The following is a 13,544-nucleotide window of genomic DNA, read 5'->3' on the forward strand; positions in this document are numbered from 1 at the left end:
ACAGAGTTTTTATATATTTGTTCTGCGGTCTGACACTCCTTGATATCTTTGCCAGAATAAATTGAAATTCTCCTGATTTTTCCTTAAATAATTGTCACTAAAGAATCAATCCTGTTATCATTTAACGAAATATTCCACTTTAAAACCGATCCTCCCGACCACAATCGCCGATAAAGTTTTAAAACAGAATCGTAGCACACTTCACAATATCGATTATTTTCAAAATATCAATACGTGTCGACCTCTCACCAATAAAACTTCAAACCAGTCAACGATTGAAGATCGTCCACACTCTCGACAAAGCCCTGCCAGAACCTATCCAAGAAGACTCAATTTTAATAAAACTTGCAAATCTCACACGTAAGTAATTTTTACGACGCATGTCGTAACAACGTCAACTGACTGTTCCAACTTCCAACTCGAAGTTTATTTAACAGTTGATAACCAATTCACATCCAATTACTGACTTTATACTTCCACATTCAACATTGAACTTCCTTTCCTTTTTATAAAAAAAAACAAACATATTTTACTAATGGTGAGCATGAAGTTCCAACGGTTCTTCCGGCCGCCGGCCGTCGACTACGATGCAATAGTGGTTAGCTCTCGTCGTCCGCCGCGTCTGGAGTCTCCACTGGAACGTCTTGCTGCCACGCTCGACATGAAATAACAAGTCTCCACTTAACATACTAAAAATATAACATTTCTTACCTGGCATCGCTCAAGCGGTAAAGAAACGCGATGTTTCCTGATTAGGCCTTTGGAACACCGCACAGTCTAATTCTCTAAGATTTTTCTTAAAAAATCGATCCAGTAATTCCAGGTCAGTTTCCGTCATAATAAAGAAGCATTATTGCTTCAATGGTAGCATATGGGGCTGATTTGTTCTTGTCAACTTGCACGCCTTACGCTGTGTGACATCTTTGATACGAGGCCTGGCAGCCACCGCTGACCGCCAGCGTAGCTGCTCAGTCTGACATGATCTTAAAGACTGTTGTGTGAGGTAAGGTGGGTGTAACAGGAGAGATATTTTGACTGTCGAACAGGTGGAGCTGAAACAGGCGGTGGGCAGCCTGGACTCGCAGGTGACGGAGGGCGGCGGCAACCTGAGCGTGGGGCAGCGCCAGCTGGTGTGTCTGGCGAGGGCCATCCTCAGGAACAACAAGGTGCTCGTCCTGGACGAGGCCACCGCCAACGTAGACACAGAGTGAGTACAACCCCTCACTATATGCCACCGACAACTGCTCTACACGGCTGTTTCTCAGCCTCCCTAGACCACAGAAAAAAGTTTATTCTTACTTCTAACAGACAGTCTAGCAAACTTTCTGAATACATTCAGTTTATCGGCCTCTTTATGTAACACAAAAACAAGCCAGAGTTTCATTGATATGTCCTCTAAACCCTGAACTAAAGCGCGATGCATGCGCGTATATAGCGATATCCTGGTTCAGGTGAATGTTTGTTACATCGGCCAAAGTAGGCTGACAGAATCGGAAGGTGCTACATCTCGCAGTAATAATCCCATATTTAAGTTTGTGGAGAGGTTCACAACGGGTATTAAAAGATAAAACTTTAATTCCATTCGTAATTAATATTGCATACAACCGGCTGGCACATACACATCACTTACTGCAATGTTCTACGTCAGCGGTAGAGGGTCACATTACCACCTGGTACCACTGCACCATCTACAGCGCTCAGAAACGACCAGTGTGCTCTCTTTAAATGAGTTACTAATACTTTGTCCAGTTAGGCTTCAATGCACTGTGACTATCTACCGAGCTATTTTTCAGTCTTAGTCTAATTAGTAATTTTGAACTTAAAAGGGCCGTACACTCCAGACCGGTATGCCAAACACGCAAAATCGTCGTGAACGTTGAAGTATCAGGTTGAAGATAACTGGTTGCTTAAAGACAAGGACCTGTTGAATGAAGTAGTTCGTAACTGCCCGCTTTACATCCTCGTCAGACAGCAATCGTCGACACTTCAGCGCCTGTTTGAAGGGAACGAAAATATGGTGATCGGACGGGGGAGACATCAGGACTACTTGGCTGGTGTTAGTTTGTCGCCCACTTGTTACTCATAATGGACGACATTTGTTTCCCAGGTCGACAGGCGACTAGTGTCGAATCGTGACCAGCACACCATTCTACAACAGCGGTTTTCGACAGATATGCTACCCGAAACACATCCTTCATTCTCCGATGGATTTCTACTGGTGTTTGTGCTTCGGCAGCCAAATAAAAAGACAGGAACATATTAGTCCAGTTTAGACGTATCTGAAAATAACGCTGCAACAGTTGACGTTTCGGCATTTACCGCATGCACGTACAAAAAGCGCAAATGCCACAATAATCCCTTGCCAAGATGTTTGTGCTTCCATACCTGCATCGGAGTTACGATAAGTTGCGCATACGCTGCTGGAAAGCCTCGAACGGGAGCTTCTTGTTCGCCCCTTGCACTAAACTCGGCGAATTCGTATACTAGTATTTGTTTGAAATGCTGCTGTAGTGAAATCGTGTAACCACCAAGGTCAGACACAAAAGGGGGATACAAACCGTGCGAGGTGGCGCAGTTGTTAACATACTGGACTCGCATTCGGGAACACGACGGTCCAGAGCGTCGTCCGGCTATGCAGATTTAGGTTTTCAGTTCTTTCCCTAAACCGTTCCTGGTAAATGCCGGGTTTGTTCCTGGTCCGATTTCCTTCCCCATCCTTGACATAATCGGAGCTTGTGCTCCATCCCTACTGACCTCGATGTTGAACACCCAGCTTTCCCTCCTTCCAGGGATAAAGTAATGGACTTAATTCTCTACCTCTAAATAAGTGGTGAAGCTTTACTGACACATATTTTGCATTATCTATGAGTTTAACGCACTGTTGCCGGTTTTTCCTTTTTTAAACCGTCCACATTAAAATACTGGCTGTCGCAGGACGGACACGCTGATCCAGAAGACGATCCGCCGGAAGTTCAAGGAGTGCACCGTGCTGACGATCGCCCACCGCCTCAACACCATCATGGACTCCGACCGCGTGCTCGTCATGGACGCTGGACAGGTCGCGGTAAGTCTGCCGAATTACACTTACCTGTTCAAGGCGGGACGCCAAGTTAGTCACGAAGAAATTTAATTAACAAACTGATTCGGGTGAAATCACTTCATCTAGGAAATATCTAAGTACCGCCAATGAAGTAAACTAGCACCCTGTGTAGCGTTTTGGCCTCAGTCTTGTGAAGATTGAAGAATAGAGGGGGATTCCCGGACTGGGTTCAGTATTGATCAATGCGACCCAAATGTCAGATTGGCATTTTTTTAGCTTATTAATTGCTAATATACAAACTTATCGGTACGTTGCACATGTCAAGCACATCATACACTTTGCCTTAATAAAAATGTAAATAAATACGCTTTAAAATAAACAAGGATTCATAGTGTCATTTAGGACATGTCATCTCAAAATTAGTTGCAGTAACATAGTTGAGACCAAAGTAAATGACTGGGCTGGAATTCCCCTCCCAAGTACGCAGAACTTACACTCCTCGCTCTCAAGCAGTTCGTCTGATACTTAGCTAAAAAGACCCTGACACTAACGCGGCTCAGAACTCGAGCTTTTACGCTTAACTGAAGAGAACGAGAAGCATAAACTAATTAACTGGTAAAGGCAGAAACGGGGACATTCTGTGCTCCAAGGAAATTAGTTACCAAATATGTCACAAACTGTTGTCATGGAGTGCTGTGAAACCTCAAATATCACATTTTTTTTCGTATAACGATTTGACTTCTGGCTGCCAATCACCTGCGTCATTTCATTTAATCACAACAGGTTTTTTGCACCAGATGTTTACTATGATGGGCAGTCTGGTTGATGGGGTAGTTACTATGTGGGGTACTAGCTTATCTGAAATTATTTAAATAAAAACCTTTTTAATATAACAAGTTTCAAAATGGACTAAAAAGTATAAAATAAATCATCCTAGACCCATACAGATTCGTAACCCCAAACAGATGGTTCTGAACATTAGTGCCTCTGAATTTTTAATAGCTATGATAATAGTTCACAAAATTTAAAACAAAAAACGAAGAGCATGCAGTGGATAACTGACGTATGAAAATCTCAGCTAAGTCGCTAACATTTTTATTGCACTGCAAATGATACGAACTGTTATGACTACTCTCTAGACTATTTACTGTTACGTTGCAAGCGTCCCACGTTTTCTGTTTCTAATTTTACAAATATTATCAAAGCTACTAAAAATTCACACCTGTAAATGTTTACTACCGTCTTATGGGGGCTACAAATCTGTATTATTTTATAATTTCTAGTCCACTTTAGAAACGTGTTACATTATAGATTTTGTACTTAATTACTTTCTGCCTTTCAGTCTTCGGAGTGTGAAATTTTTCACCCAATTTCAAACAGTTTAGTGAGATTACAACAGAGACATGTGGTAAATTTAAAGTTCAGCTTCTCTTCAACTTTCTCTTCCGTATGCCTTGCGAAAAGACTGAAGGTAAAAGTGATAGAGATTAAAACTCACTCGGAGGTTTACCAGCAGACGATCTTACCATGAAAATTCGCTACTAGAACAGAAATGGGGGAAATAGTTGTGGTACACGAAGTACCCTCCGCCACACTCCAGACAAGGAAGAGTTAATATTTCATTGTGATCCAGTTCTAAGTTGGGTTGAACGTTTTGAATTTCGTATATAGCTCATCGGAAAGTTACCTTGAAATCAGGTTGTTTTTGTGCCGAAAAGACAAATAGAGAAGAAAGCTACCTAACAAAGAAAGGAGGAATTTCTCGCCTTTTTGTTTGTCATCATAGAGTTGTTCCTGGGCTGCAAGGACCGAAGTACTTCAAAGAGAATAGCGACTTGTTTGGAACTCCGTTCGTTCTAAACACGGGTACACTGACTGCTCATATCACGCAGCTCACGTTCTTGAGTCCGGTATACTGTAGAAAAGACAGTTGAGTCTGTTTCGCCAATTCTTTTCTCATGGTATCAATGAGAGGGATCAGTTGACATAAATAACTAGTTTCTTGACTAGTACTGCAGTATGGGCACTGAGAGTTCTGAGAGGGGAAAATTGTCTTTGCAGCAAATGTCTCTCTTGTAGCATCCCTCGTTGGAGTTAGTTAAGCATTTAGTGAAGCTCTTGTGTTGGCTAGGCAAACAAATCCACGATGAACTATGCAACTTTGCTTTGACTATTCCGTTAATCACAACCAGTAATGGTCCCAGATGAACAAACGTTACTATTAGGTTGAGGGAGAGTTTTGTAAGTAATGTCCTTCGTATGTGGAGTAGACATAGTAGACATAATTAACATAACGTCTGTCTTTCCGATGGTAAAATTTCTCTCTTCGTTCCACTTTTGTAACTCTGGAAAAACAGTTTTTAAACGTCAACACCCTGTAAACAACTGTCATCTGCGAGCACTGAAAGCCATAGATATTGTATGCCAATTCCTTTACATACTTAGGTACGACTGACACTACTTTAGATTCAGACTTCTCACCACCGACGATCACATACGGAGTTTTCATTCTTTAGTCTGGTAATATCTGTAAAGTCCATAAGCAAACCGGGCAAACAGTTGGTCACTTCTAGGAGACACCACGTTAAAACCGCGTAAGATAGCCTCTAGACTTGATAACAGCATCAGCTGGGCGACGAGGTGGGGTCAACAGAGATGCGGTAGGTATGCATGCAGCCCTGTGAACAAAATTGTCATCTTGGAAGGCGAGAGAATCTGCAGCACGCTCTAAGCAGATTTAGAAGACATCTAGTCATCGATATTGTTGAAATAAAGATCTTGCTGTAAGTTCACAGTAATACGAATGGGACGACACAACTCACGTTCGAAACAGGCCACCAAAATATCACAGAACTACCTGAAGTGTACCCTTCGTATACTGGAGGTTAAACGTCTCATAGGGCTGTCAGTACACTCGACACCTTGCATCATATGAAAAAGGGATAGGATGGTGGCTCGTCGGACCACAATACTCTCTCCAGTCAGCTATTGTCCAGACTGCGTCATTTGGCCCGTTGAAGACGAGCAGCTTAAGATGGACCAGCATTCACCAACAGCGTGAATTCCTTTCGTGGTCGATTATCATTTACAAGGAGTGACGTCGGCTCTGGCCCTTGTTAGCTACAATCTGTGGTACACAATCCCCCGTAGGTATGTTGGAAAGTCCACTTTGATATACCAACAAATCAGGCAGCTTCATTTACAGCGTGACGACGGGCACGTCCTACCGTCTCCAGGTCAACCCATCTTAACGTGCTGGCCCCGCACCACCAACTGACCCATACAACACTTCGCTGCCGTGTGACTTTCATCAGCAAAGGAGAGTCACTGACTGCCTGGTACTGTTTTATATCTGTATCTGCGAGATTACTCGGCTATTCACAATAAAGTGCCTGGCAGAGGGTTCAATGAACCACCTTCAAGCTGTCTCTCTACCGTTGCACTAAGGAACGGCGGGCGGAAAAAACGAGCACTTACATTTTTCTGTGCGAGCCCCGGTTTCTCTTATTTTATAGTGATGATCATTTGTCCCTATGTAGGTGGGTGCCAACAGAATGTTTCCGCAATACAAAACAAGCTGCCCTTCTTCGATCTTTTTCGATGTTATTCGTCAGTCCCACCTGATGCTAATCCCATACCGCACAGCAATACTCGAGAATAGGGCGGAGGTTGGGTTGGGTTGTTTGAGGAAGAGACCAGACGACGAGGTCATCGGTCTCATTGGATTAGGGAAGGATAGGGAAGGAAGTCGGCCGTGCCCTTTAAAAGGTACCAACCCGGCATTTGTCTGAAGCGATTTAGGGAAATCACGGAAAACCTAAATCAGGATGGCCGGACGCGGGATAGAACCGTCGTTCTCCCGAATGCGAGTCCAGTGTGCTAACCACTGCGAATAGGGCGGACAAGTATGGTGTAAGCAGTCTCTTTAGTACACCTGTTGCACCGGACAAGTATGGTGTAAGCAGTCTCTTTAGTACACCTGTTGCACGTTCTAAGTGTTCTGCTAATGAACCCAGTCTTCGGTTTGCTCTACCACAACATTATCTACGTGATCGTTCCAATTTAGGTTATTTTTAACTGTGATTTCTGAGTATTTAGTTGAATTTACAGCCATCAAATTTGTGTGACTTATCGCGTAATCTAAATTTAGCGGATTTCTTCTGGTACTCCTGTAAATAACTTCGCACTTTTCCTTATTCAGGGTCAATTGCTACTTTTCACGCCGTACGAATATGTTATCTAAATAATGTTGCAAGTCATTTTGCTCATCTGATGACTTTACAAGGCGGTAAATGACAGCATCATCTGCAAACAATTAAGAGGGCTACTTAGTTTGTCTCATATATCATTAATATAAATCGGGAACAATAGAGGGCCTATAGCACCATCCACAGCACTCCAAAGCACTCTTCTAGCGGGGTGACTAATTATTAATTTCTGTTGAGCTTATTTTGTTTACCAGGCAGCTGCGTGGGGCCGTAGCAAAGGCTGTCAAGAGGTCAAGAAACTCGGTATCAACTTGGTCTCCACTAGTTACTGCCTTCTAGATCTTTTGAACAAAATACCATCTTATTTTACGCTTTCGGTGCTTGCGAGTCATTTTGATTCCTACTGACTACCTTTCAGGTCTCCAGTGATGTCGTGGGAATGTTAAACCCTCACCTTACACCCGGAAAAAAATTCACACTCGAGCACAGAAAGTTGCATAATTCTTGTATTCGATGCGTCCTGATAGTGTGGGTGACATGTACGACTGTGTGTTTCAGGAGTACGGGACGCCTCACGAGCTGCTGCAGCGGCCGGAAGGCATCCTGACGGCGATGGTGCGCCAGACTGGGCCCGCTATGGAGCGCCAGTTGCGGGCAGTCGCCCAAGAGGTGAGTCTCAGCTGCCGGCCTGTGGCAAGCGTCGCGGCATGCGTGCAGTAGTGAACATCATCAGTAGAACACACTGGGACTGGCATTGCTACTACCCTCTTCCTCATAGAGCCATCTCAGGGACGCGGTGTGGCACAAAGTTTCATTAGTCTCGAGGTATCCATTTGATTTTGGTGTTGAACAGACAGCAGCATAAGGTTCAGTCCTCAGATTTAGTACAAGGCGCAGTCAACTGAAAACCGAACACCCGCCACAGCCGGGCCATTGAATGGTTCCATTCGAAGTAATCGCCATACGCATTTAGACATTCATCCCACTGGGAGACGAAACAGTCAGTTTATAACGTGGAATGTGGTCAGCTGTCGACGGATCCACGACCACTCCCCCTCTTGCACCTCCTCGTTGCGCTGAAATCAACGTCCACGCATTCTTTCTTCCGGTCGTCAAAAATATGAAACTCTCACGGTGAAAGATGAGCGCTGTACGGCGAATGTTGCAATGTTTCCCAACCAAAGCTCTGAAGCGTAGCTTTCATCCGATTGGAGGTGTGGGGGCAGGCTGACGCTGTCTGACAGAATTCCTGGGCATCTTGCACAGTGTCTTCATAGCGCTGTGCATTGATTGGGGTTCCGTGCTCGAGGAACTTGACGAGTATAAGACCCTTGCAGTCGGAGATGATGGTCATGACCGGAACTTGTGTGAACAGCTTTGGATTTCTTTGGCGGGAAGACGTTGGATGTTTCAACTTTTGGCTTTGCCCTTTGCCTGTAGGAATGCTGTTGGACTGAATCATGGTGTTGCAGGATAAGCCGACGCCCTCATTGCCAATCTGACAAAGGCTACACTTCAGGGATTTGGTTGTGGACATTGTAGCATTCTTCGTAAAGCCCAGATCTTACACCATGTGACATTACGTCTTCGGCGACCTCAAGACAGACATGCGTGGACTTCTGTTTGTCAGACAAGCATGTGCAAGAGTGAGCGCAGTTATGGATCCATCAGCGGCCAACCTCGTTCTACGAAACAGGGACTGATCGTGTCGTCTCTTAGTGGGATAAGCTTCTTAAGTGTGGCGATTACTCTTGAATAGAAACATTCCATGGTCTCACCGTGACAAATGTTCGGTTTTCATTTGAGTGCCCCTCATATTATTCGACTGACTACAGGAATGTCTTGAAACTGGCCTTGGGGAATTGAGTTGGTCTCTTTGGAATTCATTTTGGGCAGATACTTACGGCATACACTTATATTACTAGCTCATATAATACATTTTTGTGATACGGGAAGAGACCATATCGGTTACACACATTTCATAATGAGGAGAGCAAAGTAAGTGGTCTCCTGAAACCTGTAGTCTTGTGGGTTAATATGAACTTAACAGATAATGATATGGATGACATGGAACCCAGATGAGCTTGGCCTTCACCGTAAAACAGCACACAAATAGTGTCTGAGACAAGTTTTTATTGCCTTCTTGTAATATGGGTCCACAGATACTATAATTTTTTAAGTCATGTTATCTTGCATTTTAGCTGTTGTTCTTTACCACAGCAGTTCCGCCATTTGTGCCATTTCCAAGCATAAGACTTCTGACATCAAACAGTAACAGCTAAAAGCAATAGGACACACAAAAGAAAAAGGTTGCCTGGCAGTGCAATAGTTGTTCTCTGTAGTTAATTTCAAAGTGTGCACTTCCCTCAGCAAATACATTACTTAATTTAGTTATTGACAATACAGTAACAGTTCCAACACCCCCTGATGCACCTCTCTCTCTCTCTCTCTCTCTCTCTCTCTCTCTCTCTCTCTCTCTCTCTCTCTCTCTCTCTCTCTCTCTCTCTCTCCCTCCCTCCCCCCCCCCCCCCCCCCACACACACACACACACACACACACACACACACACACACACACACACTGCACGGAATTGCAGAAATGGTAGGTTATTCCACAGGCAAGTAACTCGTCAATTAAAAGGAAATCTGGAGACGAATCATTGTCAAGCAACTCCATTTAGGAACTACCGTAACAGAGCAGAGCAACTGAACGACTAAAGTGAAATTAATTTCTAATTTTTGATCATAGCGTAAAGATAAGCTATTAAGGTCAAGAAAAACGTTAAAATTGTCAAAGACCAAGCCTCGAATATCTACACGTTCGATGATCGCGAGAAAGGTTCTTACCTGCCGAGGTATCAGTACACTACTCTAGAAAAGTTAGTTTCAGTAATGCATCAGAATTTGGAAAGTAGGGGAGAAGTACTGACAACAGGAAGATGCACACTGAGCGTTTTGCCTCCCTCGATGGCTCAGCTCGTAAAGCAAGGGTTTGTTTGAAATTTGATTCAGCACACAACTTTAAACTGCCAGGAATGTTCAAAATAGCCTATACTCCACTACAAAAAGAGTCATTCTAGACGAATGATTTAGTAGTTTCGCAAATTTTGAAATTGTGTGTGACCCGATAATAATACGTATCAGAAGGATACATATTAAGTTCCAGTTAATTCCGTCAATATTTCCTGTTTTCTTCCGGAGAACCATTTTTCTTCCTTACCTTGTCAATTGCTTGCTCTACTTTCTTTCTAAATATTTAAATTTCTTCACAGCCGACCTACGGTATTGTCTCCGGTGCAGAATTTTACTTCGTCTTCGAAGTGCTCTGCTGTGTCCGTTGTTAGTTGTCTTAGTTGTGTGGACCTGTTTGAGAACTAGTCATTAGAACTGTTACAATAAACATTTCGTTTCGCGCAAGTGTCTTCGCCTGCGCTCAAACAAAAGAAAAAAAAAGTAGCTATCAAATAGTCCACGTTCTAATAACAGTATGCCTAAAACAGCTTCACATGATTCGTCGCCAATACTGTGTGTTATTCAGTGACTCTCATTTAATTAACAAGCTATTTAATCTATTTCAAATATCCAAGTGCATGCTTTATAGAGCGTTGTCTGCTACTTCAAAATTTTTGTATTTTATGCGATAGCTCTGGCGTTTATGATGTTGATAATGTTCTTTTGTTACAGACGTACCTGAAAGATCAGCCGGAAATAGAATCCGTGCGTTTGTGAAACCAAAGAAACTGAATATGTTGACGCGAAGATATTGGTCCTGCTTTGTGCCGCGTGTGCTGCTCTTTCAAGCAGACGTCAGAAACTGTGTTAAAAAAAATTGAAAACAATGAACTGTTTCGCTGCTGCATATGTACAACAGTGCGTAGTGAAAAACCAGTCAAAGAAGAGTTCCTGCTGTGATGATATTTATAGTGTGTTCAGTGGAACCAACAAATGTATATATGATACAAGCTTTTGTAGTAGTTCCTGTAAGTGCTCATGATTTTATAAGAAAAAAATATTGTGAAGAAAATGACAAATGTACTTTTTTAAATATTAACACAAATATTTCTTTCATGTCAGTTTCCATTTTAATAAATTTCAATTTTTTCTCTAGTCAGATTTAATTATTTGGCGGAGCGAACGAACAAAATTACCCCTGTTAAAATCGGCTCCACCTTCAACAAATAAGCCTTTATTGTTGCAAGAGAAAAATATATTGTTCCAAATCACAGTTAAATAAAATTGACCAAAAAGATTCTTCATTCAATTAACAAGAATCTAAAATGCTAAATAATTAAAATCTCGTGAGGAAGTAAAAGGCTGTTTCCTGAAACAAATGTCTGCTGTTAAGTGATGTTACATCAACTCGGAATATATTTTCCACAAATGAGTCGAATCTCTTTTTTCTTCAAAAAACGCATACCACTTCTGTAAGTTACAATAACCAGAAAAAAGTTAAAAAAATTTGTCTGGCACTTACGGTGGAAGTCTCTCGGAATACTGGTTAGTCTCTGCTTTTTAGCTTACACTACGAACTGTAGTTGCGGTACTGAAATATTCCTGTTTGCCAACTAATCTCAGTTTTACAATATACGGGATGAATCACTTGAAACTTGTACCTCTTTTTGTTTCGTGAACTGTTAAAGACCCGAAGGATTACGGTGAGCAAAAATATATGTAATTTTTTAGCGTGGGTAACACATTTTGTATCAACCAGGATTCTGAAGCAATACTTTTTTCAGTATAAGGTCGTACTTTATTAACGGTATTCGAAAACCCTTGCAGAAAAAAAAGTCCAGGGATATAACACTGTTCGCGTTTAAACTTGAAGCAAAATACCCGAGAAACACGCTACAGCTGAAAAGCAAGAACCCCGGAATCAGTTCTTGTATTTCAGATTTCATTGTTACACGTAGAAAGAAAAAGCCCTACGCTACCAACAAGGGAAACTTCCATAGGTCGCTCTCCGGCACAATCGAAAATTGCAGGACGATGCAAAGGTGACAAGGGGACATTTATTTGGGCTACGGTGACAACACTCAATAGTTTCCAGGAAAGTGAAAAAATTTTCATCACTTCACGCATGCGACAAGAAGCCAAGCAAGTAGATTGCGTAGTGACTAACAAGACAGTTCAGAGTTCTTAACGCTCCGTGCTCATATCCAAACCTACGTTCCTTTTCCAATCGTTGCCACGGAAGTATGTGAACACTTTTTACGACATCGAAATAGATGGTGGAATTATTGACAAAAGAAATAAGCATTTCAAACCCTGTTCAAATAGATTTTATCATCAGTAATCTTACATAATTAACAATAGAAAATGAAAAACATATAAATTGTTAAATTTCAATTTTTGCTTTGGTTTTTCCTACTTTTGTACTTCAAGAGAACCAATGCATTCCCCACGATGATATGTCATTAAACATGTAAAGCACAAAAAGCCAGGGCACAACGAGCATCGTGAGAGAATATTTCCATAACATATTCTAGAGTGAATATCATTACGAAAAGTAAACTCGTTAATTTCGCTAAATACCCTTCCATTTGGTGATAACTGCACAGCAAACCAAACGTATCGAAGTATTTCCCGAAAGCTGGAGCCTACATCATCACGGATGAAGAAGTGCATGTATTAATCGCATCACTTCTGCTTGTTATTTCCCTTTGCTGCGCAATGACAACAGGGCACTTTTGTAATCGCTGAAAGTTCTTCACCTGTAACTGAAAATAAATGACGTAAGGTGGACAGACCTGCATGCACTTCGGCAGAACTACTTTTAATGACCCACCATATAAGGACATGGCCAGGATTTTGTCAAAAGGGGGTCCGATTTGTTAGATGACTTTAAAAAGGCTCACTTTTTAAAATTTTATGTGCACAATTAGCTTTCGGGTGGTTTTCATACAAGTAGTATGTAGTCCATAAGTTAATCGGGTGGTTTTCATAGTAGTATGTAGTCCACAAGTTAATCACGAACGGATTATACTAAAAAGGTAATTTATACATACGGTGAACGTTGATGAAACAAACTGCAGGGACAGATTCTCGAGTGCATATGGAGAATAAAAGGTCCCACGAACAAGTGTCCACGGTAGATGGCCCTGACGAATGAATTTCCTCTGACCATGTCTGTGTGTTCCTTGTGTGTTGTTGGCTGTGAGATTGACGCAGCGCACTCTAAGCTGCGGAATGGTCCGGTATTAATGTCGGCAACAAGTCGAGATGGTCTTTGTGGACGGCCAAGCAGATGGACACGGTCGAGAGACAGCACGGCTACACCAAAACAAGTGCCCTCACAGA

At 42.3% G+C, this 13,544-nt stretch overlaps 1 protein-coding gene across 9 annotated transcripts in view; it reads left to right on the forward strand.

Annotated features, from left to right (window-relative positions):
- LOC126334984 (ATP-binding cassette sub-family C member 4-like) overlaps positions 1–11,354 on the forward strand; it is a 302,418-nt gene extending 291,064 nt beyond the window's left edge. For all 9 annotated transcript variants that reach the window (XM_049997791.1, XM_049997788.1, XM_049997787.1 and 6 more), the window contains 4 exons: positions 1,047–1,207; positions 2,935–3,064; positions 7,807–7,917; positions 10,932–11,354. In XM_049997791.1, the coding sequence (XP_049853748.1) occupies positions 1,047–1,207; positions 2,935–3,064; positions 7,807–7,917; positions 10,932–10,976 (447 nt within the window). In that variant the 3' untranslated portion in view covers positions 10,977–11,354. The remainder of the gene's footprint in view (positions 1–1,046; positions 1,208–2,934; positions 3,065–7,806; positions 7,918–10,931) is intronic.
- Positions 11,355–13,544: the final 2,190 nt, after the last annotated feature.

This window comes from Schistocerca gregaria, chromosome 2 (assembly GCF_023897955.1).
Source record: "Schistocerca gregaria isolate iqSchGreg1 chromosome 2, iqSchGreg1.2, whole genome shotgun sequence".
In the NCBI taxonomy this organism is placed as follows: Eukaryota; Metazoa; Arthropoda; class Insecta; order Orthoptera; family Acrididae; genus Schistocerca; species Schistocerca gregaria.